At 49.6% G+C, this 22495-nt stretch overlaps 1 protein-coding gene across 4 annotated transcripts in view; it reads right to left on the reverse strand.

Annotated features, from left to right (window-relative positions):
• Positions 1–22495, reverse strand: part of opa1 (OPA1 mitochondrial dynamin like GTPase) — a 96867-nt gene that overhangs the window by 6741 nt on the left and 67631 nt on the right. For all 4 annotated transcript variants that reach the window (XM_083647761.1, XM_083647760.1, XM_083647759.1 and 1 more), the window contains one exon: positions 2121–2194. In XM_083647761.1, the coding sequence (XP_083503887.1) occupies positions 2130–2194 (65 nt within the window). In that variant the 3' untranslated portion in view covers positions 2121–2129. The remainder of the gene's footprint in view (positions 1–2120; positions 2195–22495) is intronic.

The raw sequence follows: 22495 nt of genomic DNA on the forward strand, positions 1-22495 counted from the left end.
CTTGCGAGTGTGTGTGTGTGTGTGTGTGTGTGTGTGTGTGTGAGAGAGCCACCAGCCTGTGTGTCTCTCGCTCTCTCTCACTAGTCGAGAGAGAGAGAGAGAGAGAGAGAGAGAGAGAGAGAGAGAGAGAAGCACATGGCCTGAAACCCGACACCTTGCTAATCTCACAAGCATAGCGCTTGGCAGACGCACACAGAGTGGGAGGGAGACGGACAGGCTCCCTCGCTGTCCGTCTCCCTCCCACTCTGTGTGTTCTCTCTCTCTCTCTCTCTCTCTCTCTCTCTCTCTCTCTCTCTCTCTGAGAGAGAGAGGGAGAGGGAGAGGGAGAGAAGCATAGCGCTCGCACAGAGTGGGAGGCAGACGGACAGCGAGGGAGCGCTGTCACTGGGGGCAAAGAACAGGACAAAAGGAGGGTGGGTGCGGATTGCGCGCGTGTACAAAGGTTATATAGAGCTTATGACGTCATAAGCTCCTGCGTTTTAGCACCTCGCGCACTGCTCTCTTCAATGAGGAAGTACTTTGTAGAATCTTGTAGAAAAGTGGCGATTTTAAGGCTTTGGGTTGAAAGTAATGTATAATAATTTCGGAGGCACAAAATTACTAACATAAGACCCTAAATAACATAGTTAGAACGTTTTTGTGGATTTTGGTTTCCAGGGACTTTAACTAATAGTAATCAAATAGCTTAACTTTTCTAGCCAGGTTCAGTCTATCCAGGCCTATCCACTCTACATTTTTACGTTAACATACATTTACTTGAATGTTTGTTATGGGTATAGATTTATACATGATTGCAAATTCTACATTGACATTTTTCCCCCCTGATTATAGTCTGGACCATGTCTGCATACAGTATACTGTTGTAGTCAGTGAATTTTTCAGCAAATGTATTCAGAATCAGAAAGACTTTAATGATCCCTGGGGGGAAATTGGGACAAATTAATGCAGATTTATCTATATACAGTATAAGCACACATGGAGCTGATCTTTCATCAATAAATGTGTTTTCTTTAGAAATAAATAAATCAGTAAATTGAATTAGTCAATCTGAACCCATGATTTCAAAGTGCTGTATTTATTTAATAAAGGAAATTCAGAATGAACGTTTACATGTTTCTGCTTTGATCCTGCCATTGAATAAATAAGTAAATAGTATAAGTAAATAGAATAGACCAAGATTTGCAATACGGCCGGAAAATATTGTGTTGTCACTTTTGCGCAAATGCGGCTGTCGTCCACTCCGTCAAAAGTGCGTTGCTGTGGTTTTAACCTCGGGTCCTTTTGATTAGCTATTTATCTTGAGAAAAAAAAAAAAAAAAAAAGAAACATTTTGCTTAGTTTCCACAATATGGTTGTTGTTTTACATCCCTGCACTACACCACTTCAATCAAGATTTGCAGTACGCCCGGAAAAGATGTGAATCCCCGAAGTTTAGAGTGTTCTCCCGTTGAGTTACTGTTTAGAGAGGCTGATTATAGGGGCCAGCGCTACCGCAGCTGACCACTGCGAGGCGCATTCGGTTTCCAAAAATGGCCGGAGTGACGTCTCTTTCCTTCCACGCTCTTTGTTACCGCCCCCACTGGCCTACTTGAATGTATTAAGAAGAAGAAGAAAAAACCCTTTACGTCACAGATGCGCCACTGTGTGGATCTCATCCTCAATTACTGCTCATGGCCACAGGTGTTGTCAGAGACAAGAAAACTGAAATCTTCCGTCTTATCACTTTAAATAAAGCATTGACATTGCAGTGGGTATAAATGAGTTGCTAGTTCTCTGCAGGTTGATGTTAACAAAAATGATGAAAAATCTGTTACACCACTGGAGAGATCTTGCATCCTTATACGTATTATACAGGCTTTGCCTTGATTTCTGATAAATTAGCTCTTTGTCTTGGATTTCGTGTGGTAGAATTCTCCTATATGCTACACTGTATTCCCAGACCTGGTGTTTACATTGTTGAATCCCCAATAAGAATATAAACACCCTACACCCTACCTTTAGGTCGTATACAATGTATGGGAATTCTCCACTTACAAAGGTGTAGTATAGCGTTACTGGGGTTTCGCTGTTGCTTATTATTTCTTACAGTTAAGAAACAAGATGTAAACAGAGACAAATACCTGGTTCTCCTATTTCTCCTTGTGAAGAGCTTCTATGAAGGCTTCAAGTTTCTCCTGGATCTCACGCACTTTCTCTGCAGAGGAGCACAGAAAAGAGGTTGCTTAGTCAAATCCCTGGGAAAATGTTCACAGAAAACAAATACAAAAGCATTCCACATGGTTTTCAATCAAGTGTTTAAACCAATTTCCACCAAAGAGTCACTAAATCTAATCGCAGCGTTGTCTTGTTGTCTTCTCATACCCACATGAGCACACACATTTCTTCACATTTATGATGTAATTCATCCATCTCTCGTGCTTTTGATCGTTTTCTTTTTTCAACCTTGTTTAATCTTTGTGACTTTTGTTTTCTGTAAAGCATTTTATGAATGTCTTCTATTCTTATTTGGGACTTGCAGTGTTTTCCCTGCCTATCGAACTCAAACGGGCGCCATCTTTGTATTATTGGCAGCCATCTTTGTATTATTGGCAGCCACGTTTGTTGAGAATGGAAGTAGTTGAATACTCTAACGGTGCGCAGACCAACTGTGCACATTCTCCAACACGCACGTTTCTCCAGCCTTTGCCACCTTTGTCTCAAAAAGATCCAGGGGGAAACCTTACACCTGTGGAAAGTGATTCCAGCCCTGCCATGATGTTCAGGTAGAAATGCCTCTAGTTTCTTCACCACAGCTCCAGATGGTCGCCCTGACAGCGACAGGCCTGCTTCACCCATCTGAGGGAGAAGGCTTGTGTGTGTAGCCTTTTCCAGTTAGCAGCACAGACCACATCAAAAGCTCTCACCCTCCTCTTTTCATGGTACGTCCCTCCTGGGCACATTGCTAATGGACACAGGGAGATACCATAACAACAACATTCCACATGAAAGGGGGGGGGGGGATCTACTGGAAAAACAAGACAGTCACTTATTTTCCCGATTGGGCTCCTATTGTCCAGAGAGCGTCTGAGAGGAGGCATCCCTCCAGCCAACATGTAGTGTCACACGAGAGCATGTGATGCAGAGAGCGTCTGAGAGGAGGCATCCCTCCTTCCAACATGTAGTGTCACACGAGAGCATGTGATGCGCTCGTAATCTCTGATTGAACAGGGCTGAAGGAAGTCTGTGGGCCAACGCAGAGAGAGAGAGTGTGCCAGCTGCACCAGCTCTCCACCTCGCTAATCTGTCTGGATCTCCACCAAGCACAAACTCAAACACCGCCTCTAAAGGACAAACGAGCGCTGCTCCACCGTGATCAATCAGCCACACGAGATGCAGAGGCAAACCTATTGTCCAAACGTTTTCCTACGAGTGAGCGGTGTGAGCGGGCCCTGATGAAAACACCGCTGTGTGAGCGGGCCCTGATGAAAACACCGCTGAGGAAAGACTCGTTGGTTTTCCAGGAGTGATAAATCATTATGTTTTTGGACCTCGGAGCGACGGTGTCCCGAAGTGTCCATTTCAGGTCAGCACAAAGGTGAGAACTGTGTGCGTGCTCTGGAGTGAAAGGGGATCTGGAGGCGAGGGGGCGCGCGTGCAGCCCCCCTTTGATGGCAGCACGGCTGCAGAGGTATCCTGTTCCTGTCCCATCAAAGGCACACGGCATGGCAGGCTTTCAGGGGGGGGGGGGACAGGCACACGCAACGATCCAGTCACACACACACACACACGTACCCAAACACCAGACACACACACACCGATCCAGTCACACACACACACACACGTCCCCAAACACTAGACACACACACACACCAGTCACATCCAGTCACACTGACTACGTTTACATGCACACAATATTCCACTATTATTTGGAAAATGATAATATTCTGAATTTGATAAGGGTCATGTAAACAGCATATTCCAGTTGCATTTTCCGAATTTGCCCTTTTTCCGAATTTAGCATTTTCCGAAGACATCTGGGTTATTCCAGTATTATTCTGGTTTTAGGAGGATTCTTTGATCATGTATACAGTGCATTCGGAATATGCGTCTCAATCAGGGTTTTTACCGCAGTTTGCGATGCATGTTGCCTGTTTGTGGTCAACTGATGTGTGCTAGAAAGCTCTAGAAGAGGCCATATAATCATATATAATCCATCATCTCTGGCATGCAAAAAGAAAAGCCCACATTTCTGATCGGGAGGAGATGAGAAACATGGTTTGGGTGCCCACGGAAGTCCAAAGTGCTTGCGAGCCTGTGAGGTAATAACGTAGCTACTAGCCTATGTGATGTGCACTTTGATGTGTAAATAATCGCAACGGCAAACTTTCCAGCAGCAAGCTCCTGAAATGGACCAAGTGATTAGGGCTGGCACGGATCACGGATAATCCGTGACCCGTACGGATCAGCCCCCACGGTTCGGAACGCGGTTCGGAACGTCAATGGTCCTGCACATTTAATGCCTATTTAACTTATGCCTACCCCACACTACAGGATTTTCAAATCCTTGAAGATTATAAAAATCTTGAGAGCCCACACACTACAGGACAGAGAGAGCCGATTTTTTAACATTTCAATCTTGGGACACACACACAATCGCGTCTGTTCAAACGCAACCCCACACACTAGAAGATTATGCCGAAGATTCACCTTGGAAGCAGGGCTCGACGTTAACTTTTAAAATGCCTATTCAGTGTGCGCACCGGGTGTAGTAGTGTAATTTCTAACTAACTAACTATTAACTAATATTTGCGCGGACAGCCGCGTCCATTCGGGGTGTAGGCCTACTGTGCACGGCCAGGCGAAAACCGTCTGCACAGGTGTCTTGTGGAGGGGCGCGTCTGCTGATTTGACTCACTTTTCCGTGCGGACACTCGCCGATGCGGGAAGCTGAGACCTAAGCGCTTGTTGTAGGCTACATGCTTTGCAGTATAGCATTTAGTTTTCCGTCCCGTTCAAAGACGCACAGGTATTTCACCTCGATGACAATTTCCTCGTTCTTTGTTTCTGTGCGGGGCTGCGAGCGGACGCGGACCAGATTATTTTGCGAAAAACTGTAATGGAAACGCAGCTACTACTGGCTCTCTGCTCAAGATGCAATCGCCTGTCGGGTTGTAAATATCTAACATGTTAGATATGCCCGATTCACAATCGGGAAGAGGCAGTCTTCCCGATTGTGAATCTTTGAACCCCACACACTACAGGATCATTTGGGAAGATTATCTGCCCGACGCGCTTCAAATCGGGAGCACCCCCGAGAAAATCGGGAGGGGGGAATCTTGGCCATAATCTTGCAAATTATCCTGTAGTGTGGGGTAGGCATAAGGCTGTAAATTTCATGTACATTCAATGTAAACTCTTATTTAACTCCGACTGTAAACTCATGTAAATCCACTGCCTATTTAACACCTATTTAACTCAGTCTGTAAATCTCATGTAAATTCAACGTAAATTCATATTTATTATCCACAGTACACTTCACCACTCATGTACATATTGTATATATTTGATTTGATTGCACTTGCAACTTTGCGATCGTCTTTAGTTATCTTCCTACTTCTTATCTCTGTATATTGATGTGACCGCTACGCTGCATACAGACACTAAGACAAATTCCTCGTATGTAACTTGCAGACTGTGGCAATAAAAGTGATTCTGATTCTGACCTAGAGGCGAGCGGCACAAGGTGCTGTAAATACAGCACGAGGCACAGCACCTCCACACACTTTACTGCTGGCAGGTGGCAGCAGAGAGAGAAATCCCCCTGCTGGCAGGTGGCAGCAGAGAAATCCCCCTGCCTGCCTTTGATACTCTGTTAACACGTTGAGGCACAATGCGCGGGGAGATTACAACACCTAATGGAGGCATTAAGGGGGCCGGCAGAGGGGGGGGGGCACGCTGACAGGGCAGCACAGCAGCAGGTGTGGGGCTGAAACCCGACCCTGAGGTACGCCATTCCAACACACAGCGCACCCCGCAGGGCACGACTGACAGGGCTGCTGCTGCTGCCTCCACCGCAACATCACTCAATCCAACCAATCAGAGCCGGATTACCAACATCTGTCCGACCTGAAGAAGAAAGAAGGGGGGGGGGGTGTGGTTTGAAGGAAAGAGGCGACTGACTGTCACATCATCAAAACATGGGAAAGCCCCTGGCTCAAGCTTCAAAGCCTGACTGGGTTTAGATGTGACTGCTGATAACGCAGGCTCCTGTAGGTGGCGCTGCACCGCTCAATGCAGGCAGAGCGTTAAACATCCTTCTGACTGTGAGGAAGGTCATCCGTAGGTCACTGGGCAGCCTACAGGTGAACAGGTTACAGAGGTGGGCTTGTGGTCTGTAGGTCACTGGGCTTCTTTAGGGTGGTGGGTGCTGTGCGGGGTGCACAAGGTGGAGGGAGAGAGAGAGAGGGGGGGGGGGGGGGGGGTTTCAGGGCTTTCTCCTGACTGATCTCCACATGAAATTATATCTAATTCACTCCCACTCTGTATCGGATAGTTTGAGAGGTCGGCGCCGATTTTTATCCAATCAGAGAAAAGTTGACATTTTCTGGGAAACGGAAGGTCGGATCGCGATGCCTATAAACAACTACCGTAAATTCCGGACTATAAGCCGCACCGGTTTATAAGCCGCACCTGCAAAGTTGACTATTTTTTTCTTATATAAGCCGCACCGGACTATAAGCCGCGGGTGTTTTAATGTTTTTTTTTTTTTTTTTTTTTTTGTTTTAATGTTTAATTACCATATGTAAGGGTTCATGCACAGAGGGGATTGTCGGGAAAGAGATGGCTGTTTGAGGAAGCTCCCATTTATTAACATTTCAACAAAACAACATAACACAACACCACCTGTGTTGTTTTTTACAGTGCACACAGTGTCATACAGTGTGGTGAAAAGAGGGCAAGAGAGGAAATTAAAACTTATTATAGTTATATAGGATTTATAGTTAGAAAGAGTGCTAAAAAAGAGAGTTTTTTTTTTTTTTTTTTGAAAAAATCCATAGATAAGCCGCACCGTTATATAAGCCGCAGGGGCCAAAAAAGGCCAAAAAACGGGAAAAAAGGTGCGGCTTATAGTCCGGAATTTACGGTATATGCATGTTTTGCACCCCGATTCTCCCCAATGCGTTCAGTCCGTGAGCGGACTGACATGTAATGTGTGTGCACTGTGGATGACATTTTAGTGAGCCTCACTCAGTCAGCTGGTACAGACAGTAGAGTGGAATGGAACAGGAGGACATGAGGAGAGCAGGACCCCATGAGGAGAACAGGAGGACATGAGGAGCAGGAGGACATGAGGAGAGCAGGAGGCCATGAGGAGAGCAGGAGGACATGAGGAGAACAGGAGGCCATGAGGAGAGCAGGAGGACATGAGGAGAGCAGGAGGACATGAGGAGAGCAGGAGGACATGAGGAGAGCAGGAGGACATGAGGAGAACAGGAGGCCATGAGGAGAGCAGGAGGACATGAGGAGAGCAGGAGGACATGAGGAGAGCAGGAGGACATGAGGAGAGCAGGAGGACATGAGGAGAACAGGAGGCCATGAGGAGAGCAGGAGGACATGAGGAGAGCAGGAGGACATGAGGAGAGCAGGAGGACATGAGGAGAGCAGGAGGACATGAGGAGAGCAGGAGGACATGAGGAGAGCAGGAGGACATGAGGAGAGCAGGAGGACATGAGGAGAGCAGGAGGACATGAGGAGAGCAGGAGGACATGAGGAGAGCAGGAGGACATGAGGAGAGCAGGAGGACATGAGGAGAACAGGAGGCCATGAGGAGAGCAGGAGGACATGAGGAGAGCAGGAGGACATGAGGAGAGCAGGAGGCCATGAGGAGAGCAGGAGGCCATGGCTGAACCATTGGGCAGTGGTGGCCCAATGGTTAGAGAAGCGAGCTTGTGACCGGAAGGTTGTCGGTTCAATCCCCGGGACCGGCAGGATAAATCTGGGTGGGGAAAGTGAAAAGGCAGCGCTTGCTCCTCCCTCATTACCACCACTGAGGTGCCCTTGAGCAAGGCCCTTAACCCCAACTGCTCCAGTGGAGCTGATCAGTGGCCAGCAGATCAGACTGTGGTTGTACTGGTCAGCTTCCAGGTATGAATGTGTGTGTGAATGTGAACAGGGCACTCCTGAAAAAGAGAGCATTGCTCTCAGTGAGACTCCCCTGTATAAATAAAAGGTAAAAAAAAAATGTGAATGGTGGCTTTGAGAAAAGGCAATATCGTGGTGAGAGAAAGTGTGAGAAACAGATGTATCTTTCCCCTCTGTGTGTCTCTGAAAGACAGCAGCAGCAGAGGGAGAAAAGCCCACAAGCAGCTCTTTTCAGGGTTTCATGGAAATGCAACAAAACAAGTGAACATAGTCACCATTGCCTGTTCCTCCCTGCAGTGGGAGGAGCCATCTCAAACTCCATTTAGGACGCTGTTTACCTAAGAGATGAGCCCCGAAACCATGAAACCATGCCATTCAACCAGCCACCCCTTTATCTGCCCATGAATATTCCCATAATCCTCTGGCCTCTATCCCGGAGGCCCCTTCTTTAAGGTGGTGGGTGCTGTGCAGTAGGGCTGTGAATCTTCACTGGCATCACGATTCGATTACGATTCAGAGGGCTACGATTCGATTCGATTACTATTATCGATGCATCTCGATGCATCTTAAATCGATGCATCACTTTTTTTCCGCAATACATGATTTATTTTTTCTCACTTTCTTATTTCTCACTGTGTGGCTACTTTTAAAATAAAAGTGCATTTGGAATTGCATTGTATTATGATCCATAATTAAAATAAACAACTGCATGTACTTCCATTATATTTTATTTGATTATTATTATTATTATTTTTTTAACACATTCACTGCCAGCCGTTTTTTCAATACTGTAGGTAGGTTCTGCCAAGTTTTTTTTTTGAGGATTCTGGCTCATCTTTCAAGAGCCGAGGATTCTTTTCTGCTAAGATTTTGTGAACACAAATGATCTCAAAAGAACTAATAGAATGTGTGCTTTCTCTGTCTAAAATAGTTAGTTTGTAGAGTTAGTAGTTATGTAGGCATTAGCAGTAGAATACAGCATGGTTTCAGCGTCTGAAAATTTATTCTGAGATAAATGGCTTTTTGTGAAATTCGATAGAACAGTCACTTTAACCATTTATTTTTGGCGTAAGACGTCAGACATCTAAACAATAGTTTTGAACAGTAATTTCCTCCATAGCAGCAGGAAACCCCCCTCTCCTTCAAACTCCTCCCTCCGTGGGTGTGTCTCTGGTGGCTTTGCAGCGTTTGTCACAAGCGAGGCTCTGCCTGTCTGTGCTGCCTGGCTGCTGGCGGCTGCTCTTTGGGCGAGTCTGCATGTCGTTTCGGTTGTGAGCTCAGCTGCAATGAAGCTGCGTGCGATTGTGGGCTTTCTGCGGGTGTTTCAAAGTGTGTTGCACGCATAATCTATTATGCAAATTTGCAATCCCCCACCGCCAGCTCCCAGCGCGATAATGCGCAAAAGCGTTTTCACCAATCCATTTTACAGTATGAGAGAATGGTTTCCTCGCGCGTTCCCCTGCAGTTTTGGCTCGGCTTTTTCTAGTCTGGAGAGCACTGTCGCCACTTAGTGGGTCGGTGGAATGGGTTGTACACGTTCGGTGGCTCCAATATTTTGATAGGAGACGTGGGGGGCGTTGATCCACGTCCCACCGTCAATTTATTTATTTATTTTTTAAGACGAGATATCTCGTCATTGGCAGTGAACGTGTTAATAATCGATTTTTGACATTTGTGAATCGATGCAGAATCGTGCACGTCCGCATCGCGATGCATCTTATAATCGATTATTTTTGACACCCCCAATGTGCAGGGTGCACAGGGTGGAGGAAGGCCTCTTCTTTAAGGTGGTGGGTGCTATGCAGGGTAAAGGTAAATGTAAAGGTAAAGTCCCACTGATTGTCACACAATGTGTGAAATTTGTTCTCCGCATTTGACCCATCCCCTGGGGGAGCGGTGAGCAGCAGCAGCACCGCGCTCGGGAATCATATGGTGATCTAACCCCCCAATTCCAACCCTTTGATGCTGAGTGCCAAGCAGGGAGGCAAATGGGTCCCATTGTTATAGTCTTTGGTATGACTTGGCCGGGGATCGAACTCACGATGCACAGGGTGGAGGGAGGCCTCTTCTTTAAGGTGGTGGGTGATGTGCAGGGTGCACAGGGTGGAGGCAGGCCTCTTCTTTAAGGTGGTGGGTGATGTGCAGGGTGCACAGGGTGGAGGAACTCCCGCCCATTGAGGGAGAGAGAGGGGGGGGGGTGGGCTTCTCTTGGCTGATCTCCACATGAAATGATCTCTCACTCTGTAGAGTCCTCTAAGCCTGCGCTGGCAGGAGGAGCTCAGAGCGAGGAAAGCCTTTAATTGACCTGTGATTAGACGGTGAAACAGTGCGGCCCTGCTGGACACAGAGGAGAGGGCGGAGAGAAGAGATGAGAGGGTTGAGGGACTGTGAGCTAATTCTCTTCGTATGGAAGATGGCCGCTCCTCTTCATCGCATGTGAAAGGGAGGCAAGCATGAAGAAAGAGGACGGCTGCTAAGAAAGAGTGGCAAAACAGAAAGGTTCCAGCGGACCGGACTGTGTTTGGTGCCAACGTCGCGGCTCCTTTCGACACGCCCACTCTGAGGTTTTCTACTGACGACGGGGCAGGAGTTCACCGCTTGGTCACTAGAGGGAGGGAGCGGGTGGGGGTGGTGGAGGGAGCGGGTGGAGGTGGTGGAGGGAGCGGGTGGGGGTGGTGGAGGGAGCGGGTGGGGGTGGAGGAGGGAGCGGGTGCGGGGTGGTGGAGGGAGCGGGTGGGGGTGGTGGAGGGAGCGGGTGGGGGTGGGGGAGGGAGCGGGTGGGGGTGGTGGAGGGAGCGGGTGGAGGTAGCGGTGGAGGGAGCGGGGGTGGGGGTGGAGGAGGGAGCGGGTGCGGGGTGGTGGAGGGAGCAGGTGGAGGGAGCGGGTGGGGGTGGGGGAGGGAGCGGGTGGGGGTGGTGGAGGGAGCGGGTGGGGGTGGAGGAGGGAGCAGGTGGGGGTGGTGGAGGGAGCGGGTGGAGGTAGCGGTGGAGGGAGCGGGTGGGGGTGGTGGAGGGAGCGGGTGGGGGTGGTGGAGGGAGCAGGTGGGGGTGGTGGAGGGAGCGGGTGGGGGTGGTGGAGGGAGCGGGTGGGGGTGGTGGAGGGAGCGGGTGGGGGCGGGTGGAGGTAGCGGGTGGGGGAGCGGGTGGGGGTGGTGGAGGGAGCGGGTGGGGGTGGAGGGAGCAGGTGGGGGTGGTTGGAGGTAGCGGGTGGGGGTGGAGGAGGGAGCAGGTGGGGGTGGTGGAGGGAGCGGGTGGGGGTGGAGGGAGCGGGTGGGGGTGGTGGAGGGAGCGGGTGGGGGTGGTGGAGGGAGCAGGTGGGGGTGGTTGGTTCTTGTCCCAACCTGTCAACATTCATACAGAAACTTGTTTATATCTGGTCCGTGCTGCCGAGGTCAGCGTGTAGGTGGGGACACGATGTTTAAACGCTCTGCTTGTCTCCTCCTTTGAAAAGCGATCTCTTAATGTAACAAACAGAAAGAGTCTTTCTCTCCTCCATGTTGTTTGATTCGTCACTAAATCTGTATTGTCACGCTATAAAACCTGGTCCAATGATGTGGACGGCCCAACGCCGTGTCAGTGACAGAGCCATGAATCAGCCCTGGCTCTCTGAGGCTCTTATCTAGAAAACAGATGCCTGGGAGAGAGCAGCCCAACCTGGGGAAGGAGCATGGGCCTGAACAGGTCAGAGCTGGGGGTCAGCCAGAGGGCAGACTCAACACAAACAGCAAAGTGAAGGGAGACGTCCTTTGTAAAGGAGCAGGTGAGGAGTTGAGGTCGGGCTTTTATTGACGAGCGTTGCCACTGCCTTTGAAGGGACCAGCCGTCAGACACTCTTAGAGCCGGGCGGTTGTAAAAAAGGCGGGTTAGTCGTTCACAGAAATTGGGGGAGATTTGGTGGATTTAGCTGGAGGCCTGCTGGGCTCACCTGCATTCATGTTTCACGGATCAAAAAGTAGAGCAGACAGACATTCTCAGACAAACAAAAGCTGGCCTCTTCCTCTCCCACGTCACATCACTGGCCTCACCTGTACTTTCCTTCTTTTACCCATAGAGATGTACCAGTCTGAGTCTTTTACCCATAGAGATGTACCAGTCTGAGGGGAGGAGAGGGGAGGGGAGGGGAGGAGAGGGGAGGGAGGAGAGGGGAGGGAGGAGAGGACAGGGGAGGGAGGGGAGGGGAGGACAGGGGAGGGGAGGGAGGAGAGGGGAGGACAGGGGAGGACAGGGGAGGGAGGAGGGGAGAGGAGAGGGGAGGGGAGGACAGGGGAGGGGAGGACAGGGGAGGGGAGAGGGGAGGAGAGCGGAGGACAGGGGAGGGAGGAGAGGAGAGGGAGGATAGGGGAGGACAGGGGAGGGAGGAGGGGAGAGGGGATGGGAGGACAGGGGAGGGAGGAGGGGAGAGGGGAGGAGAGGGGAGGGAGGAGAGGGGAGGGGGAGGGGGGAAGAGATGGGAGGGGAGGAGGGGGGATTACCAGTCTGAGGCAGCAAGTCTCCGCTTAAATCTAGTGTAAATTCAGCAAGCTGTCATTGGTGACTTGTGGTGTAAATCACAGCACGTCAGGGGGCTGAACTTTTCCAAGCCTCACCTCTTGCACTCTGATGGAAGCCTGCAGAGCATAAGTGACAATCCATCTAGAGAGGAGCACGAGCCTGGAGATGTGAGGCTGACAAGAGCTTTAAGTCCAGATCCTGTCACAATCCCTCAGAGGAACTCCCCTCCACTGCCTCAGCTACAGGTGTGTGAACTAAGTTAACTGCTGCTGAACTCTGCAGCCAGCGTGCGCACACACACACACACACACAGACAGACATGCACACACACACACACGCGCACACACAGAGACACACACACACACACACACACACACACAGACACACACACACACAGAGACACACACACACACACACACACACACACACAGACAGACAGACACACACACAGATTGACTCACTTGGCCCATTCCCTCCTGTCCCAGTCGTTGCTCCACCCCCTCTGCTGATCTGGGGAGAGTTGTAGACTAGCACATGCCTCCTCTGACACATGTGCAGTTGCCAGCCGCTTCCTTTCACCTGACAGCGAGAAGTTTCACGCTATTCCCCCCAGTCCCCCTCCCCCCCGAACAGGCGCCCCGACCGACCAGAGGAGGCACTAGTGCAGCGACCGGGACTCATACCCCACCGGGCTTCCCAACCGCAGACACGGCCAATCGTGCCTGTATGGACGCCCGACCAAGCCGGAGGTAACACGAACCTGCGACCCTCGTGTTGGTAGGCAGGGAATCTACCGCTGCACCACCCGGACGCCCGAGAAATATAGGTTGACAATTACTGCAGCCCCAGTAATGTTTAGCGAGCCCCGTTTTGCAGTCATCTTCAAATACAACGGCACATTTGCCAAAACTGTCACTCTCCCAATGAGCCTTGGCTAGCGTGTCAACAGTCACATCATATTCTGGGTCTGAATCTTCTTCCTACTTCTTCTTCTTCTTAATCTGCTTATTACTCTGTTCAGGTCGAGGGTTTTCTGAAACTTGGTAGAATTGCCAATGTTCACTAAAAGTTGAATACTTTTTATTGCGACACGGACATTTGGGGCAGCAGCGCTTCTTCAGCGTGTGAAATGGTAATAACACACAGGTGATTCAGCCTGCAGGTAATAACACACAGGTGATTCAGCCTGCAGGTAATAACGCACAGGTGTTTCAGCCTGCAGGTAATAACACACAGGTGTTTCAGCCTGCAGGTAATAACACACAGGTGATTCAGCCTGCAGGTAATAACACACAGGTGTTTCAGCCTGCAGGTAATAACACACAGGTGTTTCAGCCTGCAGGTAATAACACACAGGTGATCCAGCCTGCAGGTAATAACACTGTTATTACCTGCAGGCTGAATCACCTGTGCTGCAGGCTGAATCACCTGTGTGTTACACACAGGTGATTCAGCCTGCAGGTACCCGACCCGTTACAGGACTCTGAGCCAGGTAGGTCCTGTTGTGTAGTGAAGCTGTGTGTGTCTTGTTTGAACAACAAAAAGCAATTTCAACCGACATCCTTCGTAACTACACACACGGCAGGTCAGGTTCTGTCCGTATAATCTTACAGTTTCCATACGATTTTAAAAGTGGACGTGTAGCCTTCAAAGCTATCCATGTCTGATTGCGCGTTTGTTTGAGGTCGCATCGGCGCCCCGGTTGAGTGGAGCTGGTGTGTTTAGGGCCTGTTTGACCCGAAGGTCTAAACCCTGCCCAGCCAGGAAACTAGAGGTTATCTCACCTACGCTGCTGCTAGGCAATTCACATGGACGCACATCACTAAGACCGGGCGTAGTTAGGACCAGGCGTCAGCCCTGTTGGTGCAACCGAGGTAAAGTGCACTCTAAAGACTGGTCTTAACAAAGACAGACTTAGCAGTTAGGACCAGGCATAGTAAGGACCAGTTGGTGCAACCCAGTCCTGAGAATTAAGATTTTCTTTTTAATTACTGCACACAATATTGTTTTATAATTGAAATTGTCACATTGGTGTAGCAAGATGTGTTCAAAGTAAAGGGTCAGCTTCATCTCTCTTTGTTACTCATTTGGGGTGCTTTCTCACTGGTGCCCGGGTAGCGTTCCTGAGCACACTTGTGCCCAAATTGAGTTTGAGTTTGACGAGTGTGAACGTTGCGTTCCGTTCCGTTCCGCGCCCGGGCGCGCAACAGGGAACCGTCACAAGATCCACTTGCAAAAGTGGTCTGGGGAGCGCTTTGGCGTGCCCGGGCACGGAACACTTGCGAGTGTGAAAGCCAACCGTTCCGAACCACATAGACAACACACGGAGCGAGGATACACTGCAGGCATAGTTGATGACGCAAGTGCACTCTGCTCCGTTTCAGAGCGCGGAAGAAATATTGTAATGTGAAAGCTGACCAGCGGGGGAGATGGGAGGGGGGCAATCGTTTCCGAGTGCGGGACGGAACGAAACGAAAGCAATGGTTCCCAGTGAGAAAGCAGGTTCCTGCAGTGAGAAAGCAGGTTCCTGCAGTACTGCAGCAAAGAGGCCAGAGGAAATGAGAAAAGGGTCGTGCCGAGGCAGGAGAAACAGCTCAAATCTACAAATTGCACTATTTCTCCCATTGTATGGTTTTCCCATTACTTCATCCCAACCAGTGCCTTATCTCTGCGGTGTGTGTGTGTGTGTGAGAGAGTGTGTGTGTGTGTGTGAGAGAGAGTGTGTGGCTGTGTGTGTGTATGTGTGAGAGAGAGTGTGTGTGTGTGTGAGTGTGTGTGAGAGAGAGAGAGTGTGTGTGTGTGTGTGAGTGTGTGTGTGTGTGTGAGAGAGTGTGTGGCTGTGTGTGTGTGTGTGTGTGTGTGTGTGTGTGTGAGTGTGTGTGTGTGTGAGAGAGAGAGTGTGTGTGTGTGTGTGTGTGTGTGTGTGTGTGTGTGTGTGTGTGTGTGTGTGTGAGTGTGTGAGAGAGTGTGTGTGTGTGTGAGTGACAGGGGGTTCTGTGGGAATGCCTCCCTGGGGGCCAAAGCGTGCTGGAGACAGACAGATGCAAGCCTTGCTGATGTGGTCCTCCCATCACACACCTCCGCTCTCCTTCCTGGTTTCCCACACTCGCTCTCTCTCTGAGGAGAGTGACTGATGGCTCCGCTCTCTGCTCAACACTTTCATTTCCCCATTACCTCTTCTGTCGTCAGAGGAAAGAAGAGGTCATGTTTTAGATTATAGTTCCTCATTGCGCGGCTCGCGAGACGATGGCGGCTCTAGGCTCTTTCATTGGCGGCTCGCGGCTGATATAAATAATACAATCACTGTCAAAACAATTCCCTCACTGCGGTGTCAAACTGCGTGGTTGCCAGGTTTGTGGCCCTTTGGAGCACCAAATGGGGGTTGAAACTCACCATATACCGGTAGCCTATCTGGCTGGCAACACTGCAAACAAGCCAATGCCTCGTGGAGGGATTGGGTCAGTGGGAGGGAGCAGAAGAGTGCTACAGGTGTGAATGACAGGGCGTATTGTTGCAGCTTGCGCATTTCCTCGTTAACGACGAAATGCGCAAGCTGCAACAATCGAGTCACGTTAACCCCCCCTCCCAGCGTCAGAGTTTTAACCATAAGCAAAGCAGCTATTTAGCCTACTGAGCTGGGTGTGGAGACCAGGAAAGCACAGGCTGTTTACTGAGCTGGAGGTGTGTGGAGCTGCATCCCAGAGAGAGACAGACTGGACATCAGAATGTTTTCATATTTTTTTTTTTAATCAAGTCGGTGTGAATGTTTTCATCACTTTTATCATTTTTTATTAAGTCGGCCTGAATGTTTTTTATATCATATATATATATATATATATATATATATATATATATATATAGAAAATTATAAAGTCAGTCTGAATGTTTTTATGATTTTTATAATAGTTTCTAACATTTTTATCATTGGTTCTACATTTTTTATCATTGGTTTTATCATTGAATAAACTAAAAACTAAATCAAACGCTTACTGTGTGGTTTTGCGGTAAAAGTGGCTCTCCTCTTGACTTTGACTGGCTAGTGTGGCTCTCATGGAGAAAGTAGTGAGGATCACTGTTTTAGATGAAGACCAGTCAGAGGTGAGGTAAGGAGAGGTAATGTTTTAAATGAAGACCCGTCAGAGGTGAGGAAAGGAGAGGTAATGTTTTAGATGAAGACCAGTCAGAGGTGAGGAAAGGAGAGGTAAGGTTTTAGATGAAGACCAGTCAGAGGTGAGGTAAGGAGAGGTAATGTTTTAGACGAAGACCAGTCAGAGGTGAGGAAAGGAGAGGTAAGGTTTTAGATGAACACCAGTCAGAGGTGAGGTAAGGAGAGGTAATGTTTTAGATGAAGACCAGTCAGAGGTGAGGAAAGGAGAGGTAATGTTTTAGATGAAGACCAGTCAGAGGTGAGGAAAGGAGAGGTAATGTTTTAGATGAACACCAGTCAGAGGTGAGGTAAGGAGAGGTAAGGTTTTAGATGAACACCAGTCAGAGGTGAGGTAAGGAGAGGTAATGTTTTAGATGAACACCAGTCAGAGGTGAGGTAAGGAGAGGTAATGTTTTAGATGGTGACCAGTCAAGGTGCATTCACACCGAGATATTTATTTTTCGCTCTGTCGCTCAAGTCAACCCTTTGGAATCGCTCTGTTTAAATCGCTCATCAACAGGCACACGAAATGACGGACATGTGGGGGATATAACGTTACGCAATGTCATGCTGTTTGTCCACTACGAGCCACCGTCATTGTTTACAAGCTAAGCCTATCAGCGTGCTCCTAATGCGAGCTGCATACCGGTAGTACAGACTTCACTTCATGTCAGCTGTCAGCCTGTCAATGCGGTTTGTTGCCACACAATAAACCAGCGGTTTGTTCCAAGCCAGTGTGATCCTTGACTCGCTCTCACACGGCAGCCAATCAGTGTTGAACAGCGAGCGACTGATACCAGCGTATTTTCGCTCGAGTTGGAATATTTCATCTTGAGCGACGAGCGTATTTTCTTCCTATCGCTCTGTCTCTGCCGCTCGGACGCCCAGCGATTATTCTCCCAGGCGAATATACGCTCAATCGCTCGTTTGCATTGACTTTGTATGTAAACTTGATGCCAGCGACAAACTTTAATAGGTCGGTGTGAACGCAGCTTCAGAGGTGAGGAAAGGAGAGGTAATGTTTTAGATGGTGACCAGTCAGAGGTGAGGAAAGGAGAGGTATGGTTTTAGATGGTGACCAGTCAGAGGTGAGGAAAGGAGAGGTAAGGTTTTAGATGAAGACCAGTCAGAGGTGAGGTAAGGAGAGGCAATGTTTTAGATGAAGACCAGTCAGAGGTGAGGAAAGGAGAGGTAAGGTTTTAGATGAACACCAGTCAGAGGTGAGGTAAGGATAGGTAATGTTTTAGATGGACCAGTCAGAGGTGAGGAAAGGAGAGGTAATGTTTTAGATGAAGACCAGTCAGAGGTGAGGTAAGGAGAGGTAATGTTTTAGATGAAGACCAGTCAGAGGTGAGGAAAGGAGAGGTAAGGTTTTAGATGGTGACTGGTCACCATCTAAAACATTACCTCCCTCTCTCTAGGAGAGAGGCAGGACAGGAGAGAGGGGGAGGGGGAGGACATGAGGAGAGAGGGGGAGGACATGAGGAAAGAGGGAGAGGGGGAGGACATGAGGAGAGAGGGGGAGGAGGACAGGAGGAGAGAGGGGGAGGACAGGATGAGAGAGGGGGAGGACATGAGGAGAGAGGGGGAGGACATGAGGAGAGAGGGGGAGGACAGGATGAGAGAGGGGGAGGACATGAGGAGAGAGGGGGAGGAGGACAGGAGGAGAGAGGGGGAGGACATGAGGAGAGAGGGGGAGGACAGGATGAGAGAGGGGGAGGACATGAGGAGAGAGGGGGAGGACATGAGGAGAGAGGGGGAGGAGGACAGGAGGAGAGAGGGGGAGGACATGAGGAGAGAGGGGGAGGACATGAGGAGAGAGGGGGAGGACAGGATGAGAGAGGGGGAGGAGGACAGGAGGAGAGAGGGGGAGGACATGAGGAGAGAGGGGGAGGAGGACAGGAGGAGAGAGGGGGAGGACATGAGGAGAAAGGGGGAGGACAGGAGGAGAGAGGGGGAGGACAGGATGAGAGAGGGGGAGGAGGACATGAGGAGAGGGGGAGGAGATGAAAGGGTGACAGAGCATTCCAGTGAGCAGGCCCAGACAAGCAGAGAGCTATATTTGTATTCAGAGAAAGTGATTGAGCGCTCAACACAAACACCTTTTTATGACTTTCCTTGAGAGCAGCTTCCATTGACTAACCTGAACGCTACAATCTGATATACTTTCCATATACATATACACTATTACATATACACTATTTATACATATACACTATTTATACATATACACTATTTACATTTTGCCACACTTTCTTCAGATTTCCCCCCGTTTTCTCCTCATTGTACTTGGCAAATCCCCCCTGCTGTCCCGGGCGTTGCTCCGCCCCCTCTGCCGATCTGGTGAGAGTTGTATATGAGCACATGCTTCCTTCCTCCGATACATGTGCAGTTGCCATCCGCTTCTTTTCACCTGACAGCGAGGCATACTGTGAGACTGGTGGATTTACGTGCGGATACTTGATGGCCAAGACACACTTGGTAAACTGGGGTCTTGATAACTAGGAACGCTGGAGCACTTGATAGCTGAGTCTGCAAGGTTCCAAGCTGGGAACTGTTGCAGTCAGGCGAAACTATGAACCAACTGCCGAGGGTCAGCAGAGCCAATTCTTATAGGGCCCGAACGTGACATCAGATGGCGTTATGAGCTCATCCGTGATGTCATAACATTCATCACTGTCAACATCGTAGTAGGAATGATGACATCATCTAACACAGTTTGAGTCTCCCAGCGACAAAACAAGCAGTTTTAGCGAACGTGGAATGACGGTGCACAAATGCCCGACTGGGTTACACTGGTAGTTGTTTGACGATAATGCTCGAGCTGTAAACAAGGCTAGCTCGCCAGTATCGAGTACTCAAACAATTTGAAAAAAAAACATGTCACGATGAGTCCCTTAGACACATACATACAGTGTGGAAAATATGGTCCAGTTTGAAAAAAAAAACTAAATTATCCTTTAATCTGACTTCCCTCCCGCAGACATGACCAATTGTGTCTGGACGCCACAACCAAGCCGAACCTGTAACCCTTGTGTTGTTATGAAGGGATCTACCGCGGCTGCACTACCTGGATGTGACGACATTTGCTTAGTTTCCAGCGGCAACGAGAGCGGTCACATGACTGGACACGTGGTCACATGACTGGACACGTGGTTTGGTTGAGCAGAGGGTCAAAATGCTATTGGTTTTGGTGGTAAATTATCATACAAATACGATAATTATCGTACATCTGGTGTTTTCTGCCGTACACATTGACTGTACATTATTATTATTACAGTAAGTACAGTAGCCCAAGTGATGTCACAGGTGTTATCTACACAGATGGCTTTTTTCTTTTTACATGTGCATTATAATGCCATTTTTTTCCTCCATATTTCTGCCCTGCGGGCATGTTTTAATTTTGTTTTTTTGGGGGGTATTTTCATAAGAATCTCGAGTCCTAACTGTTTTTTTTTTTTTTTTTTTTACCTGCACCACGCTCTTTAACCCTCACCTAAACATCAAGCTAAATCCATCATTAACCCTAAACTAGGCCCTGGAAGAAGAGAGGACTAACCAAAATGACCTAATTTCAGAGAAATGTCTCACTCCAAAGGTTTAAAACTGGTTCTCACAAGGATCAAAGTACACACACACACACACACACACACACGGTCTCTCGCGTAACCTCTCTCCCATGACTAAGGTTTTAAGCTCACCGGAAGAGGGTGAAAGCTGACGAAAAGAGGTGCTGAGGTAATGAGGTAATAATGTGACACTAAGAACCTCCATAGAGAAAAGAAGAGTTAGCACTGTCGCTTACAAAGAGAGGTGCCAACACAGAGAGAGAGGTGCAGACTGTCAGCCTGGAGGAGGTACAGAGAGCAGGAGGGAGAGGTACAGACTGTCAGCCTGGAGGAGGTACAGAGAGAGAGCAGGAGAGAGAGGTGCAGACTGTCAGCCTGGAGGTACAGAGAGAGAGCAGGAGAGAGAGGTGCAGACTGTCAGCCTGGAGGTACAGAGAGAGAGCAGGAGAGAGAGGTGCAGACTGTCAGCCTGGAGGTACAGAGAGAGAGCAGGAGAGAGAGGTGCAGACTGTCAGCCTGGAGGAGATACAGAGAGAGAGCAGGAGGGAGAGGTGCAGACTGTCAGCCTGGAGGAGGTACAGAGAGAGAGCAGGAGAGAGAGGTGCAGACTGTCAGCCTGGAGGTACAGAGAGAGAGCAGGAGAGAGAGGTGCAGACTGTCAGCCTGGAGGAGATACAGAGAGAGAGCAGGAGGGAGAGGTGCAGACTGTCAGCCTGGAGGAGGTACAGAGAGAGAGCAGGAGAGAGAGGTGCAGACTGTCAGCCTGGAGGAGGTACAGAGAGAGAGCAGGAGGGAGAGGTGCAGACTGTCAGCCTGGAGGAGGTACAGAGAGAGAGCAGGAGAGAGAGGTGCAGACTGTCAGCCTGGAGGAGGTACAGAGAGCAGGAGAGAGAGGTGCAGACTGTCAGCCTGGAGGAGGTACAGAGAGAGAGCAGGAGAGAGAGGTGCAGACTGTCAGCCTGGAGGAGGTACAGAGAGAGAGCAGGAGAGAGAGGTGCAGACTGTCAGCCTGGAGGAGGTACAGAGAGAGAGCAGGAGAGAGAGGTGCAGACTGTCAGCCTGGAGGAGGTACAGAGAGAGAGCAGGAGAGAGAGGTGCAGACTGTCAGCCTGGAGGAGGTACAGAGAGAGAGCAGGAGAGAGAGGTGCAGACTGTCAGCCTGGAGGAGGTACAGAGAGAGAGCAGGAGGGAGAGGTGCAGACTGTCAGCCTGGAGGAGGTACAGAGAGAGAGCAGGAGAGAGAGGTGCAGACTGTCAGCCTGGAGGAGGTACAGAGAGAGAGCAGGAGAGAGAGGTGCAGACTGTCAGCCTGGAGGAGGTACAGAGAGCAGGAGGGAGAGGTACAGACTGTCAGCCTGGAGGAGGTACAGAGAGAGAGCAGGAGAGAGAGGTGCAGACTGTCAGCCTGGATGAGATACAGAGAGAGAGGTGCAGACTGTCAGCCTGGAGGAGATACAGAGAGAGAGCAGGAGAGAGAGGTGCAGACTGTCAGCCTGGAGGAGGTACAGAGAGAGAGCAGGTGGGAGAGGTGCAGACTGTCAGCCTGGAGGAGGTACAGAGAGAGAGCAGGAGAGAGAGATGCAGACTCTCAGCCTGGAGGAGGTACAGAGAGAGAGCAGGAGAGAGAGGTGCAGACTGTCAGCCTGGAGGAGGTACAGAGAGAGAGCAGGAGGGAGAGGTGCAGACTGTCAGCCTGGAGGAGGTACAGAGAGAGAGCAGGAGGGAGAGGTACAGACTGTCAGCCTGGAGGAGGTACATAGAGAGCAGGAGGGAGAGATGCAGACTGTCAGCCTGGAGCAGGGATGGAGAGAGAGCAGGAGGGAGAGGTGCAGACTGTCAGCCTGGAGGAGGTACAGAGAGCAGGAGGGAGAGGTACAGACTGTCAGCCTGGAGGAGGTACAGAGAGAGAGCAGGAGGGAGAGGTACAGACTGTCAGCCTGGAGGAGGTACAGAGAGAGAGGTGCAGACTGTCAGCCTGGAGGAGGTACAGAGAGAGAGCAGGAGGGAGAGAGAAAGGACTAGTCGAATGGTAGACAGAGATGAGGATATAGTACATACACAATTTCGTACTGACCACAGCCCAGGTACAGTAGCGCTGCAACCAATGATTATTTTCATTTTCGATTCATCTGTGGATCATTTTCTCAATTAATCGATTAGTTGTTGCG

This window comes from Poromitra crassiceps, assembly GCF_964638095.1.
Source record: "Poromitra crassiceps genome assembly, chromosome: 12".
In the NCBI taxonomy this organism is placed as follows: domain Eukaryota; kingdom Metazoa; phylum Chordata; class Actinopteri; order Beryciformes; family Melamphaidae; genus Poromitra; species Poromitra crassiceps.